At 38.1% G+C, this 13835-nt stretch overlaps 1 protein-coding gene and 1 pseudogene across 2 annotated transcripts; both read right to left on the minus strand.

The window, feature by feature from the left end:
• Window positions 1-3958: 3958 nt before the first annotated feature.
• LOC311181451 (olfactory receptor 8B8-like) lies at window positions 3959-4897 on the minus strand (the record flags this gene model as incomplete). Its single annotated transcript, XM_084249921.1, has 1 exon — window positions 3959-4897. The coding sequence occupies one exon, from the start codon at window positions 4895-4897 to the stop codon at window positions 3959-3961; it is 939 nt and encodes a 312-aa protein (XP_084106047.1).
• Window positions 4898-11467: 6570 nt separating this feature from the next.
• On the minus strand, window positions 11468-12997 carry LOC311182128 (olfactory receptor 8B3-like; annotated as a pseudogene). Its single transcript has one exon. The product of its transcript is annotated as an olfactory receptor 8B3-like (transcript).
• Between the last annotated feature and the right edge of the window lie 838 nt (window positions 12998-13835).

The following is a 13835-nucleotide window of genomic DNA, read 5'->3' on the forward strand; positions in this document are numbered from 1 at the left end:
AATTACAGACTTTGAATGATTTTCAAAAATTATTAGGGAACATTAATTGGATAAGGCCTTACTTAAAAATTACTACTGGAGATTTACATCCACTTTTTGCAATTTTACAGGGAGATTCAAATCCTAAATCTCCTCGTCAATTAACTAAGGAAGCATTGCAAAGTATTAAATTAGTTGAACAAAAATTATCTGAAGCAAAAGTTATTCAAGTGGATTATTCAAAAACTTGGGACTTATTAATTATTCAGACTGTTTATACTCCAACAGCCTGCTTATGGCAAAATGGCATTTTGGAGTGGCTACATTTATCTCACGTACAAACACGTGTGGTTACTACATATCCATTAATGTGTGCCTGGTTAATTATGAAAGGTATATTGAGATCTCGAGAATTATTTGGCAAAGATCCAGGTAATATAATAATTCCATATAATAAAGCACAATTTGAATTCTTATTACAAAATGATGATGATTGGGTGATTACTGTACAAAATTTTACAGGACAAATTAAATTTCATTTGCCTCAAAATCCATTGATTAAATTTGTAGAAGAAACAGCAATTATATTTCCTTCAGTTACTAGTATTGAACCATTACCTGATGCCACACTTGTATTTACTGATGGGTCTTCATCAGGTATATCTGTTGTTCATAGTCCAGGAAAAAAGCCATTAAGAAAAATGACACCGAATATTTCAGCGCAGCAAGCTGAAATTATTACAGTTATTATGACTTTAGAAGCTTATACTCAGCCTTTAAACTTGTACTCTGATTCTAAATATGTTGTGTCATTGTTCCCATCGTTGGAAACTGCTCTTTTATCAGGAACATCGCATATTCTGCCATTATTATCTAAATTACAAAATTTAGTTCGGCTAAGATCTGAAAAATTTTTTATTGGACATATTCGAGGACATACAAATTTGCCTGGTCCTCTAGCCTATGTCCTTTCTACAAGATTTGACTTCAGCCCATTGTCCACAGTTTCAGAATCATATAAGATGAAAGAAAATTCTGACTACCAGCACATAAACAGTAACAGAAATACTGAAAATGAACTTCAAAAGCATAACTCAGGATCACAGATGTGCATGATTGACATGGCACTAAGAGATCATATTTTCAATAGTCTCCACAATGATTCTTATACTTATCCATAGTGTGTATCATTAATTCAGTTCAACCCTATCATTGAATAAGCAGTAAATTAAGATACAATATCACAAAATTTTTAAAATTCCTGGAACCCTAAAGTAGTCCAACCAAGCCTCTTATATTCCATATATTTAATCTGAGCCTCTGAAAATGAAATGATTCTACTACAAAGGGGCAAAACCTAAACTGTATCTCATCTGCTTCAGTATAAATCCTAAGCAAATGAATGACTACAAAAGACCTTTCAAGTAGATATTTCATTTGAGAGATGAGGAAGCAGTTATTTTAACAAAAAAACAAAATTGAATTTTAAATCAAGAGAGATTAATGCCAGGAATTCTGAGTTTACTTATTCTACTTTGCACCCAGGAATCGCCTCATTCACTTTCTTCCTCCAAATCCTGAATACATGCAACTATCTAGGTACAAATAAGTACATTATTACATATTTACTTAAGAAAGGAGAAGTAATAACAATGCTGAGCAACTTCTCCAACACATATAAAACTTGAAGTCATAGTTAATGTTAGGTACTTAATCTACCAACACTTATTATACCTTTACTAAATGCCAGCTCCTGTAAGCACTAAGTGGTAAAGAGAGAAAAGATACAGGTGCCCTCCCTCACAGGGAAGACAAATAATCAGGCAAAGACAAAAGCATGTCTGCTCTCATGTCTGTGTGTGAAGCCTGACCACTCTACACTGGGGACATGGGAAAAGAGCACCTCAACTGCATGATGGATGGGACAGAAGTTTCCCTTCAGCTGGCATCTGAAGAGTTAATAGAAAATAAGGAGGACTGGAAATAAGAGTACACTAGAAAACAAAAAAGAAAATAACCAGGAAGGAAGCTTCATTGTTCAAGGAGTTACAGTGTGGTGGCCACCACCAGAGGGGCTGTCAGGAAGGGATCATGAGCACAGGCCACAGGTGAGATGGGCAAACAGAATCTCAGAGACACTTTGACTTACCAAACTATACACAAACAATGGAAGAAGGTCTCCTTCACAGGAAATTCTCTCAGAGACAGAAGAATGGAGGCTCTAAAATCCTAGAATCGCAGCACTACTTCTCATCACTACTGTTATCCCACAGAGATCTTTACTTGTTCACAGTTACAACCACAGAGGAGCCCTAAAGGATTCAAAGATCACTCTTCTTTATGGAAAGACATCAAAATGCCCATGGCTTCCTCTCCAACATTTTCTAAAAATAGAACCTTGTGCTGCTGTGGCAGTGATGGGAGCGAAGTAAACCCTGCCTCCTCTGTTGTGTGGGGCACTCAGACATTTAGAAACCTAACCCTTGGCTTGTTCTCAGGGTCCATTTGATAAAGTTCATAACCTTTAATAATGATATTGCCAGAGGTGATCACTGAACTACAGAGGATGCCTGTCAGCAGCTCTCAGTGTTTGCACATCCCAGAACAGCAGCTTCATTATCTTATTCTGAGCTTCAGCATCTCCCTCTAAGGGGTGCATCAGAGGCTTTCCCCCTCCATAATTCAAATCCTTTAGGGAAGACAGAGTGTAGAAGCTGATAACAGACAGAGATGTTTTACCCCGTGTCTTTGAAGGCTCAATATTTTACTCCCAATTTCACATCCAGAAAATTGCATATTCCCCTTGGACAAACAGTATAGAGAGAATTTCTTTCCTTTTTGTTCTGGTACATCTATGACCTTTAGGTACATTTGCTTAATACATATCTAGTGGCTGTTAAAATATGAATGAAAATATTTTCATACATACATATAACTTCCCACACAAATATATGAATACATTTTAGCATTATACAAAACATGATTATATGATAAACAATTTTATCTTTTACAATCCATTACTTCCTATTTAATTCTGCTTAGCTTTCCCCTCCTTTCTTTGCTCCAACAAGCACCCACAGTTAGTATATACTCTGAAGTATCCCATACATTCCTATTTGCTGATTATACCAAATGCACTTAAAGGAACTTTACAATTGATTGAAACTACATTGTTTTTTAACTTTTGCATTTGTCCTTTAAGAATACTTCATTAAAATCTACCACCACCCTACACAGTGAATATAACAAAATGTATCCAACCCTGCCACACACAGAAATACAAACTTTTATTATTACCACCAAACATGCTAGAATAATCATGTTATATACCAAATACATCTACTTTTATGGGTTAAATCCCAAACGTTTGTCTTTTTGTGTAATATGACGTGGTTTTGACAAACCTCTAAAAATCCACATTTTCCAATTCTGTAGGGGGTTGGGGGGTTCAAAATGATTTTAAAAAAATGTCAGTAAATTTCATTTTTTAGCATTACTAAATGTATAAAGAACAAGGAAAAGAAATTGTGCAAATGAGAGGAAGGAGAGAAGACCAATCCTATAAAAACTGGATAAAAACTATAAGGAAAAACTTGTAGTTTCTTTCATAGTGGTAACACAGCTATGGAAAAGAAATTTGCAAATAAAATTAGTGGAAGGAGGTTCTCCCTAGTGTCACAGGGATTAAAGATAGCACTATTATGCTATTGCCACCACTGCACCATGAGTTCAGTCCCCTGGCAAGAAGCTAACCCACATGGCGCAGCAGACGTCTCCTGACTCACCCGCTGGTCCCCTGAGCAGTGTATTTTATAGATCCACCTGTTCTGCTCCCCACTTCGTCTCTGGTGAATCCTCTCAGTCCCCACACCTCTGGCCTACACTGCAGTTCCTGTATACATAAATATTTTTTAAAAAATTAGTGGAATTACATAACAGAGTCTCCTGTGCTGTGACTAACTGCGCACAGAGATACTATTTATGATGAAAACTTCATCCTACTTAGAGTTCTTTTCATAGCCATATTAACATCTTTATTCCTCAAGCTATAAATTAAGGGGTTCATCATGGGAACCACATTGGTATAAAAGACAGAGGAGATTTTTCCCTGCTCTATAGACCTAGCAGAAGAGGGCTTGAGATACATAAATGAAGCTGATCCAAAGAAAAGAGAAACTGCAATGATGTGTGAGCCGCAGGTGCTGAAGGCTTTGGACCTGCTTCCTGTGGAGCTGATACGGAAAATGCTGAAGAGGATGAAACCATAAGACATGAAGACGGTGACAGTGGGCACAACGATGTTGATGCCTCCCACAATAAAAACAGCCAGCTCATTGATGTAGGTGCTTGTGCAGGAAAGCTGGAGCAGAGGAAGGATGTCACAAAAATAATGGTTGATGATGTAGGCATCACAGAAGGTCAGTCTCACCATGCATAGGGTGTGAGCCAAAGAACCAGAAAATGCCATGAAATATGATCCAAGCATAAGACTGGAACACACCTTAGGGGACATGGCAACACTGTACATGAGTGGGTTACAGATGGCCACATAGCGATCATAGGCCATTGATGTCAGCACATAGCATTCAGAAATACCAAAAAAACAGAAAAAGAAAAGCTGAGCCATGCATCCCGGGTAGGAGATAGTATTCCTCTTTGATATGAAGTTAATCAGCATTTTGGGTGTAAACACAGAAGAATAACACATGTCTATGATGGACAAGTTACAAAGGAAAAAGTACATGGGAGTGTGGAGGTGTGAATTCAGTGCTATTAAAATGATTAAACCTAAATTCCCTACCATGCAGACCACATACATTGCTAGAAAGAGGAGGAACAGCAGGAGCTGCAGGTCTGGTCGGTCTGTTAAGCCCTGGAGAATGAATTCAGTCATGGAGGAGACATTTCCAGGAGTCATTCTTTTCTAAACAATATGTGGACACAGAAGAAAAGATTACATTAGAGAGCAACTCAGCTCCTCCTCAGTACCTCATCCAACAACTGGCAATGCGGGCAGCCAGCCACCTGAACCAGTGGAACCGGGTTTGCCATTTTCATGAAACTGAGTGACCCTTGTGTGATCCCAGTCTACATAAGCCAAAACAGCAAAGAACATCAGATCTCAAAACTGCACAATAGGAGAAAGAAATAGACATGTCTGGGGCCCTTGCCGTGTAACTCAAGGCAAACATTATAGTAATAGAAATGACATGAAGAAACTTACCCTCCCTATCCAGAAAATCTCACTGTTCACTTATCCTAAAGTTTACCCCTCTGGTCTTAGATGGGCGATTCTAGATTCTGAGGCTTTGATTTCTTTTAGTCTTTGAGAATACTGTCCAGACTTCACTTCAGCTATAGCCTGGTAATGTTCTGAACTGCAGGTCATAATTTCTGATGATGATTAGCAGTCCTTGCAAGTAGCAGAGAAATAGGAAGTCTTTAATATAATCACATTTCTACTGAAGATCTTGGTTATAAACAGGGTAATTGTTTAGTCTTTTCCCTGTGGGTTGCAGTCTATGTGGAAAAGGGGATTATGGGTATTGTTTGCAATGGTCTGTCTTTAACTTCCTAGGGACTCAATATATTACCCATTTCACTTTCTGCTGGGGATTATACATCCCTCAGTGCAGATGCAAAAGAAATCCCCATCTCCCTGTTATCTTCATCTCTTTGGAAAATATACTATATTTTTTATAACCCTCACCCTAAAAGAACGTTTTTCAAGGTTTCAGTCTCCAGATTACTTATTTCTTCAGAAGGTATTTTTCAAAAATTGAAATAAATTTCTTCAGCTTTCTCTCCCCGGACTAGCTCTAAAATAACTTACATAAGTTATATAAGGCAATGATTTAGAAAATGTAAACATCACACCATGATAAATACCCAAAATAAAATTGTATTGAGTTATGTTATTAGCTGTGAATCAACTTTGGCAGAGATTGATTCCTATAGGATGGCAAGCATCTTGCCTCTGCCTTCCTGTCGTCTTCCAGTTCCTCTGAAAACCCATCTTGCTCCATTGCTCCTTGTTCTTCTGATGTTTTCATGCAGAAAATGAATCGCAGATACCTTAAGTTCTCCTGTCATCTACTCCTTTGCTCTACATTACACTGTGCCCTCCATGCTTCTTTCTAAACTCTTCAGACAGAGAACCTACTGTGGATAATATTTTTAAGATTCTATCACATGCTCATTTACTTAGATATTTTTACAATCAGATATAACATAGAAAGAAGGCATTGTAATGTTTTCTCATATCCATTGTTTATGATATAAGGGGAAAACAATAGGGTATAGTCTTCTATTAGTATTTCAAATTTTTTTCTCCTTCCCTGAGGTTTCTCATTCAATATAACCATTAGCAGGTGTCAATCTCTGTCTCCTACTTATGGAGAAGGAGATGCAGGTAGTGAAAGTAGTAAAAAAAAAAAAAAAATTCCCTCCAGTCCAAAATATTCTACCTTCCTGGCTCTGATTTCTGATTTCTCTGCATCTGGGATGTTATTCAACTCTCCCCCTGGGACTGTAGACTCTGTTTGTCTCTCAATTCACAGATGTGCTCAATTTTAGCCACAAAAAATTTATATAGCTGTACTTTTTTTTTTGTCGTATAAATCTCCCAGTGTTTTTACTTTTCCACTGGCAATATTTTGTTTTGGTATTGTGCTTAATTGAGATACAACTGACATATAACATTATATTAGTATCAGTTGTAGGACATAAGGACTCAAGATGTGTAGGTACCGTGGATTGATCACTGCCATAATTCCAGGTAACATCCACCACCACACGTAGTTACAATTATTTTCTGTGATGAGAACTTTTTTTCATCATATTTTAAAAAATTTTAGTATTTTTTATTATGGTAAAATACATATCGAATAAAATTCACCATCTTAAGCATTTTTAATTTTTTTTAATTATTTTATTTCATATAATTCTTACATCATTTTTCATTTTTGTACAATGTATGCATTTTCATCCCAGTTATAGTCCCTGTGAAATTCCTACCACCCATTCACCTGTGAACCATCGCCATGGTCCCTTGTGCTCTTCCCACCCCCGTTCTGATACTACTCCCTTCTCCCCACCTGCAGAATGTCTCTGGTTTATAGTTGCTGTTGATTTTGATTTTTACTTTATTATAGTTACTTTTTTATTTCCTAATCCCTTATTTGGATCCTCTATAAGGATCCTCCTATAAGTGACACCCTCTAATTTTTCTTTTTTCTAGAAAAATACCATATAGTCTCATTCATAGTAGGAATTTAGAAAACCTAAAGAAGGGCCCAGGAAAAACACCAATTATAATAATGAAAAAGTCAAAATTAACAAGCAACTATAAACGAGAGACACACGGGAGGGGGGCGGTGTAGAGGAGGGATTAGAATCAAAATAAGGGGAGTGGGAATTGTATGAGGAATATAACCAAAGTGAAAATGCATACATTGTGCAAAAATGAAAAATGATGTAAAAATTATATAAAATAAAATAAAATAAAATAAATTAAAAAATAAAAAATATTTTTCTTTTTTTTTCTGGCTTATTTCAATAAGGATGATCGCTTCCAGCTCCACCCATGTTGCTACAAATGGCATTTTATCTTTTTTGATTGCTGAGTAATATTCCATTGTGTATGTGCACCAATTCTTCTTGATCCAGTCATCTATTTTGGGGCATTTGGGTTGTTTCCATAGCTTAGTTATTGTAAATAGTGCTGCGATAAACATAGGGGTGCAGGTGTCCTTTTGAATTAATATTTTTGTGTCCTGGGGGTAGATACATAGGAGTAGATTGGTGGTTCATACAGAAGCTCCATTTTTAGCAGTGTGAGGAACTTCCATACAGCTTTCCATAGTGGTTGCAGCAGTTTGCACTCCCACCAGCAGTGTAGTAGAGTTCCTTTTTTTCCACATCCTCCCCAACATTTGTTGTTGCTAGTTTTGTTGTTTTTTTTTTTTTTTTTTTTTGTAATATGTGCCATTCTCACTGGTGTAAGATGGAGAGAAAGCTTTGACAAAGCTTTGACAAAACTTTGACAAAGTCCTAGACACGCCTTGTTCTATCTCAAATAAATTCAATAGCAAATTTTACTATCTCAACCATATCTGTTTTGCATCAACTCTAAGGCTGTCCCATTGCATCCTCTCATTATTCCTAGCTGTTTTATTGCAACAGCTTTAAAATAGCTCTCCCTGCTTCATATGCCCATGTTACCCAACAACCAGAGTGACCTTGCTATGGTGCTAGTCATATTATGTCAATACTCTTCCTCAACCCCTCCAGTGACTCACTTTACTCACTCAGGGTGAAAGTTGAAATCTTTACAATGACTATAGATCCCCATATGGCCCCTCCTCTAACCTGTCCTTATTCACCATTCTGGTTTTCAGATGTTAGTGGTTCTTGTCCATTTGTCAGTCCTTCCAAGAGTTAGTTGCTTTGAAATTTTTATCCTACAGTATCATAAAATGCCTGGAAATAGACATTTTTGTTTGTCCTACTTCCTATATCCCTGCATGATCTGCCCTCTCTCCCCTTTAACTTTCAGATCTCTTACACACTACCTTCCTCTCATTCACTTTACTCAGCCAAACCAGCCTCGTCTGTGGATTCCTATATTTAATGTTCTCAGAAAATGCTCAATGTTTATCTCTTCAATTACTTCCTTCTCATGTTCTGTTACTTCCTTCTAGACTCAACTAGATATTTATGAGACATGCTCTGATCCATAATCTTTAGCTCTTAGATATTTTTTTATCTCCTAGGGACTCTGTGCTGTATGCTGAGTAATTTCTTCAGATTTCCTAATATGTGTCTAATCTGAATTGATTTACTTTTATTCTAGCCATTACATTTCCAAAAGCTCTGTTTTGAGTTTGAGTGGTCCCTTGTAGTTTGCTCATTTCTATGAATCTATGTGCTACTCTGTGTCATTCCATACTCCATTTTCATAATTATAATTCTAGTAAAAAAAAACTAACATCTTTGCAGCTGTAGATCAGATGATTTTTGAGATACTGTTGTTATATTTTGCACTGTAAATTTTGTATCCTTGATTATAAAACTACGCTTGGTTGATAATTAACCTCTGAAGAAATCAGGAGCTTGATATGAGGATGCTAAAGATTTCCCTCTGTCAATATTTACACGTTTCTTTGAGTAAAATTAAAGGGGACATGACCACTCTGAGAACCTAAGTCTCTCTAGTTTCCCTGTGTTAATCTAGGAGACCAGATTTAAGGCCGGTTTAACTGAATGACATCAAGCCCTAGGCGAGTCTGCATGTATCCTACAGATTGCAGGTCCTTTCTCAAGTTTTTGATGTGTGGGACAGAGGTTTCCCTTCATCTGGCATGTGAAGGATTAATGGAAAATAAGGAGGATGGAAATAAGAATTAGAATACACTAGAAAATGAAAAAGAACATAACCAAGAAGGAAGCCTCATTGTTCAAGGAGCTACAGTGTGGTGGCCACCACCAGAGGGGTTGTGCAGGTAGGGATCTGAGCACAGGTCACAGGTGAGATGGGCAAACAATCTCAGAGACCATTTAGCAACCCCAATTATACAGAAAGGATAGAAGTAGGTCTCCTTCATAGGAAACTCTCTAAGGACAGCAGGATGGAGGCCTTGCAAACCCTACAATCTCAGCACTACTTCTCCTCTCTACTGTTATCCCATAGAGACCTTTACTCAACCATAGTTATGACCACAGACTGGGGGACACAAAAGGATTCCAAGATCACTCTTCTTTACCAAAAGTCATCTGAATACCCGTGGCTTCCTCTCCACCACTGTTCTCCAAATAGTACCTTTTGCTGCTTTGGCAGTGACAGGACTGAATTAAACCCTCTTGTGTGGGGTACTCAGACATTTAGAAGACTTACTCTTGGCTTATTCTCAGAGTCCATTTCATAAAGTTCTTAAACTTTAATTACGATATTGCCGGAGGTGGTCACTGAGCTACAGAGGCCTGTCAGCAGCTCTCAGTGTTTGCACATCAGAACAGCAGCCTCAGCCATTATCTTATCGTGAGCTTCAGCAGCTCCCTCTCAAGGGTGCATGAGAGGCTTTCCAGTGAGCGCCCCCCTCAATAATTCAAATCCTTCAGGGAAGGCAGAATGAAGAAGCTGATATTACAAATAGAGATGTTTCACCCTGTGTCTTTGGAGCTCAATAATCTACTCCAAATTTCACATCCAGGAAAATTGTATATTCATTTTGGACAGTGTAGAAATAATTTCTTTCCTCTTTCTCTTGGGACTTCTTTACCTGTAAGTTCACTTGTTAATAGATAACTAGTTGTTGAAACACAAATAAACAAAATATTTTCATATACATATATATCTGCTTCACACATAAATATATCAATATATTTTAGCTTTATGTTATACATGACCATATGATAAACACTTTGTATCTTTTAGAGTCCATCACTTCCTATTCCTTTTTGCTGAGCATTTTCTTTCTTCTTTGCTCTGCACCAACCATCACTCACAATTAGTTTATACCCTAAAGCATCCCATACATTCCTACTTGCTGATATTACCAAAGGCACTTAGAGCTTTACAATTTATTGAAAGTACATTTATTTCTAACTTTTACATTTGTCCTTTAAGAATACTTCATTAAGGGCCTCCCCGATGGTGCAGCGGTTGAGTGCTAGGTTATGAAGCTGCCCGCAGCCTCTGCAGCGCCAGTTCGATCCCCAGCCACCAGGCGAGGGTCCCACATGGCGCACAGACCTCTCCTGCCGCCCGCTGCTCCCCTCAGCAATGTACTTCATCAGTCTGCCTGTTCTGTTCTCTGCTCTGGCTCTGGTGAATTCTCTCACTCTCCCGCGCTTCTGACTGTACCCAGTGCTTGTATAAATAAATAAATAAATCTTAAAAATAAAATAAAATAAATTTAAAAAAAACAATACTTCATTAAAAATCTACCACCATCTTGAGAATGCAAACTGGTCCAACCTCTATGGAAAGCTGTGTGACGGTTCCTCAAACTGCTAAAAATGGAGCTTTCATATGATCCAGCAATTCCACAAAGGTATCTACCCAAAGGACACAAAAACATTAATTCAAAAGGACACCTGCACCCCTATGTTTATTGCAGCACTACTTACAATAGGTGAGCTATGGAAACAACCCCAAATGCCCAAAAATAGATGACTGAATCAAGAAGAATTGGTATACATACATAAAGATAAAAAAGATAAACTCATGCCATTTGTAGCTACACGGATGGAGCTGGAAGGGATAATACTCAGTGAAATAAGCCAAAAAGAAAAAGAAAAATACCGGATGTTTTCACTTTTAGAAGGAATGTAGAGGAACCAAACAAGGGATCAGGGGGGAAAAAGTAATTAAAGTAAATATCAACATCAATAGGCAACTATAAACCAGAGACATTCTACAGGGGAGGATGGGTAGGATCAAAACAGGGGTGGGAAGAGCACAAAGGACTATGGTGGTGGCACATGGGTGAACTGGTGGTGGGAATTTCAAGGGGACTATAACTGAGATGAGAAAGCATACATTGTACAAAAATAAAGAACGATGTAAAAAATACATAAGAGAAAAAAAAATCTACCATCCGAAACTGTGATTATACCAAAACATATCCAACCAATCCACATACAGAAACTAAAACTTTTCATATTTTTATCACCAAGAACATGCTAAAATAATAATTATTGATATAACAATACATTCACTTCCATGGGTTAAATTCCAAACATTTCTCTTTTCGCTTCACATGACATGTTTTTGACATTCCATAATTCACATTTTCTAATTCTGCAGGGTATGGAGGAGAGGAAGTAAAAATGATTTAAAAAGTTAATGAATTATGATATTAGTAGTATCACTAAATGTAAAAAAAAAAAAGGAAAAGAAATTGTGTGAATGACAGGAAGCAGAGAAAACCTATCCTATAAAACTGGATAATAAACTGTAAGGAGGAACTTTAAGGTTCATTCACGGTAACACAGCTGTGGAAAAGAAGTTTGCCAGTAAAAGCAGCTGAATTAAACCTCAGAGTCTCCCTGTGCTTTGACTAACTGTGCACAAAGATACTATTTATGATGCAAACTTCATCCTTAGAGTTCTTTTTGTAGCTACTTTAACATCTTTATTTCTCAAGCTATAAATTAAGGGGTTCATCATAGGAACCACATTGGTATAAAAGACAAGAGATTTTTCCCTGATCCAGAGACCCAGCAGAAGAGGGTTGAGGTACATAAATGAAGCTGATCCAAAGAAGAGAGAAACTGCAATGATATGCGAGCCGCAGGTGCTGAAGGCTTTGGATCTGCCTCCCACGGAGCTGATGCGGAGGATGTTGGAGAGGATGTAGCCATAAGACACAAAGATGGTGACAGTGGGCACAACGATGTTGATGCCTCCCACAATAAAAACGGCCAGCTCATTGATGTAGGTGCTTGTGCAGGAAAGCTGGAGCAGAGGAAGGATGTCACATAAGTAATGATTGGTGGTGTTTGCATCACAGAAGGTCAGTCTCGCCATGCATACAGTGAGGACCAGGGCACCAGACATGGCCATCAAGTATGAATCCAGCATAAAGCTGGAACACACCTCAAGAGACATGGCAACATTATACATGAGTGGGTTACAGATGGCCACATAGCGATCATAGGCCATTGATGTCAGCACATAGCATTCAGAAATACCAAAAAAACAGAAAAAGAAAAGCTGCATCATGCATCCTGGGAAGGAGATAATATTCTTCTTTGATATGAAGTTAATCAGCATTTTGGGTGTAAACACAGAAGAATAACACATGTCTATGATGGACAAGTTATAGAGGAAAAAGTACATGGGAGTGTGGAGGTGTGAATTCAGCACTATTAAAATGATTAAACCTAAATTCCCTACCATGCAGACCATATACATTACTAGAAAGAGGAGGAAGAGCAGGAGCTGCAGGCCTGGTCGGTCTGTTAAACCCTGGAGAATGAATTCAGTCACGGAGGAGACATTTCCAGGAGTCATTCTTTTCTGAACAATATGAGGACACAGAAGAAAATGTTACATTAGAGAGCAACTCAGCTCCTCCTCACCACCTCATCCAACAAAACCTGAAATTCAGGCAACCGGACCAACTGGATCAATGGAATCTGCTTTGCCATTATCATGAAACTGAGAGACCATTGTGTGGTCCAAATCTAAATAAGCCAAATAAGCAAAGAACAGATCTCAGACAGCACAATGGGGAAAATAGGCATATCCAGGGCTCTGGCCATATATCTCAAGGCAACAGTATAGTATTAGAAATAGGTGAAGAAACTCACCCTCCCTAGGTCAGAAACCTCAGGGTTCTCTTACCCTGAGATTCACCCCTCTGGTCTTATATGGGCTATTTTAGATTCCAAGGCTTTGATTTCTTTCAGTCTATAAGAATGCTGTTGAGATTTTACTTCAGATATACCCTGGAAATCTTCTGAACCACAGGTCATAATTTCTGATGATGCTTTGCAGTCCTTGCAAGTAGCACAGAAAAATATAGTCTTTATTTTATAACATTTGCCTCTAATGATCTTGACTCTAAACAGGGTAGAGGCTTGTTCAGTGTTTTCCTCATTGGATAGTCTGAGTAAAAGGGGAATAAGGAGATTACATGCAATGGTCTTGAATTTCTTTTTTTTTTTAAGATTTATTTTTATTTATTTATACAAACACTGGGTACAGTCAGAAGCGCGGGAGGGTGAGAGAATTCACCAGAGCAGAGCAGGGAGCAGAGCAGGCAGAAGGACCGAAGTACACTGCTGAGGGGAGCAGCGGGCGGCAGGAGAGGTCTGCGCGCCATGTGGGACCCTCCTCCGGTGTCCGG

The sequence above is a fragment of the Talpa europaea genome (assembly GCF_964194135.1).
Source record: "Talpa europaea genome assembly, chromosome: 12".
Classification (NCBI taxonomy): Eukaryota; Metazoa; Chordata; class Mammalia; order Eulipotyphla; family Talpidae; genus Talpa; species Talpa europaea.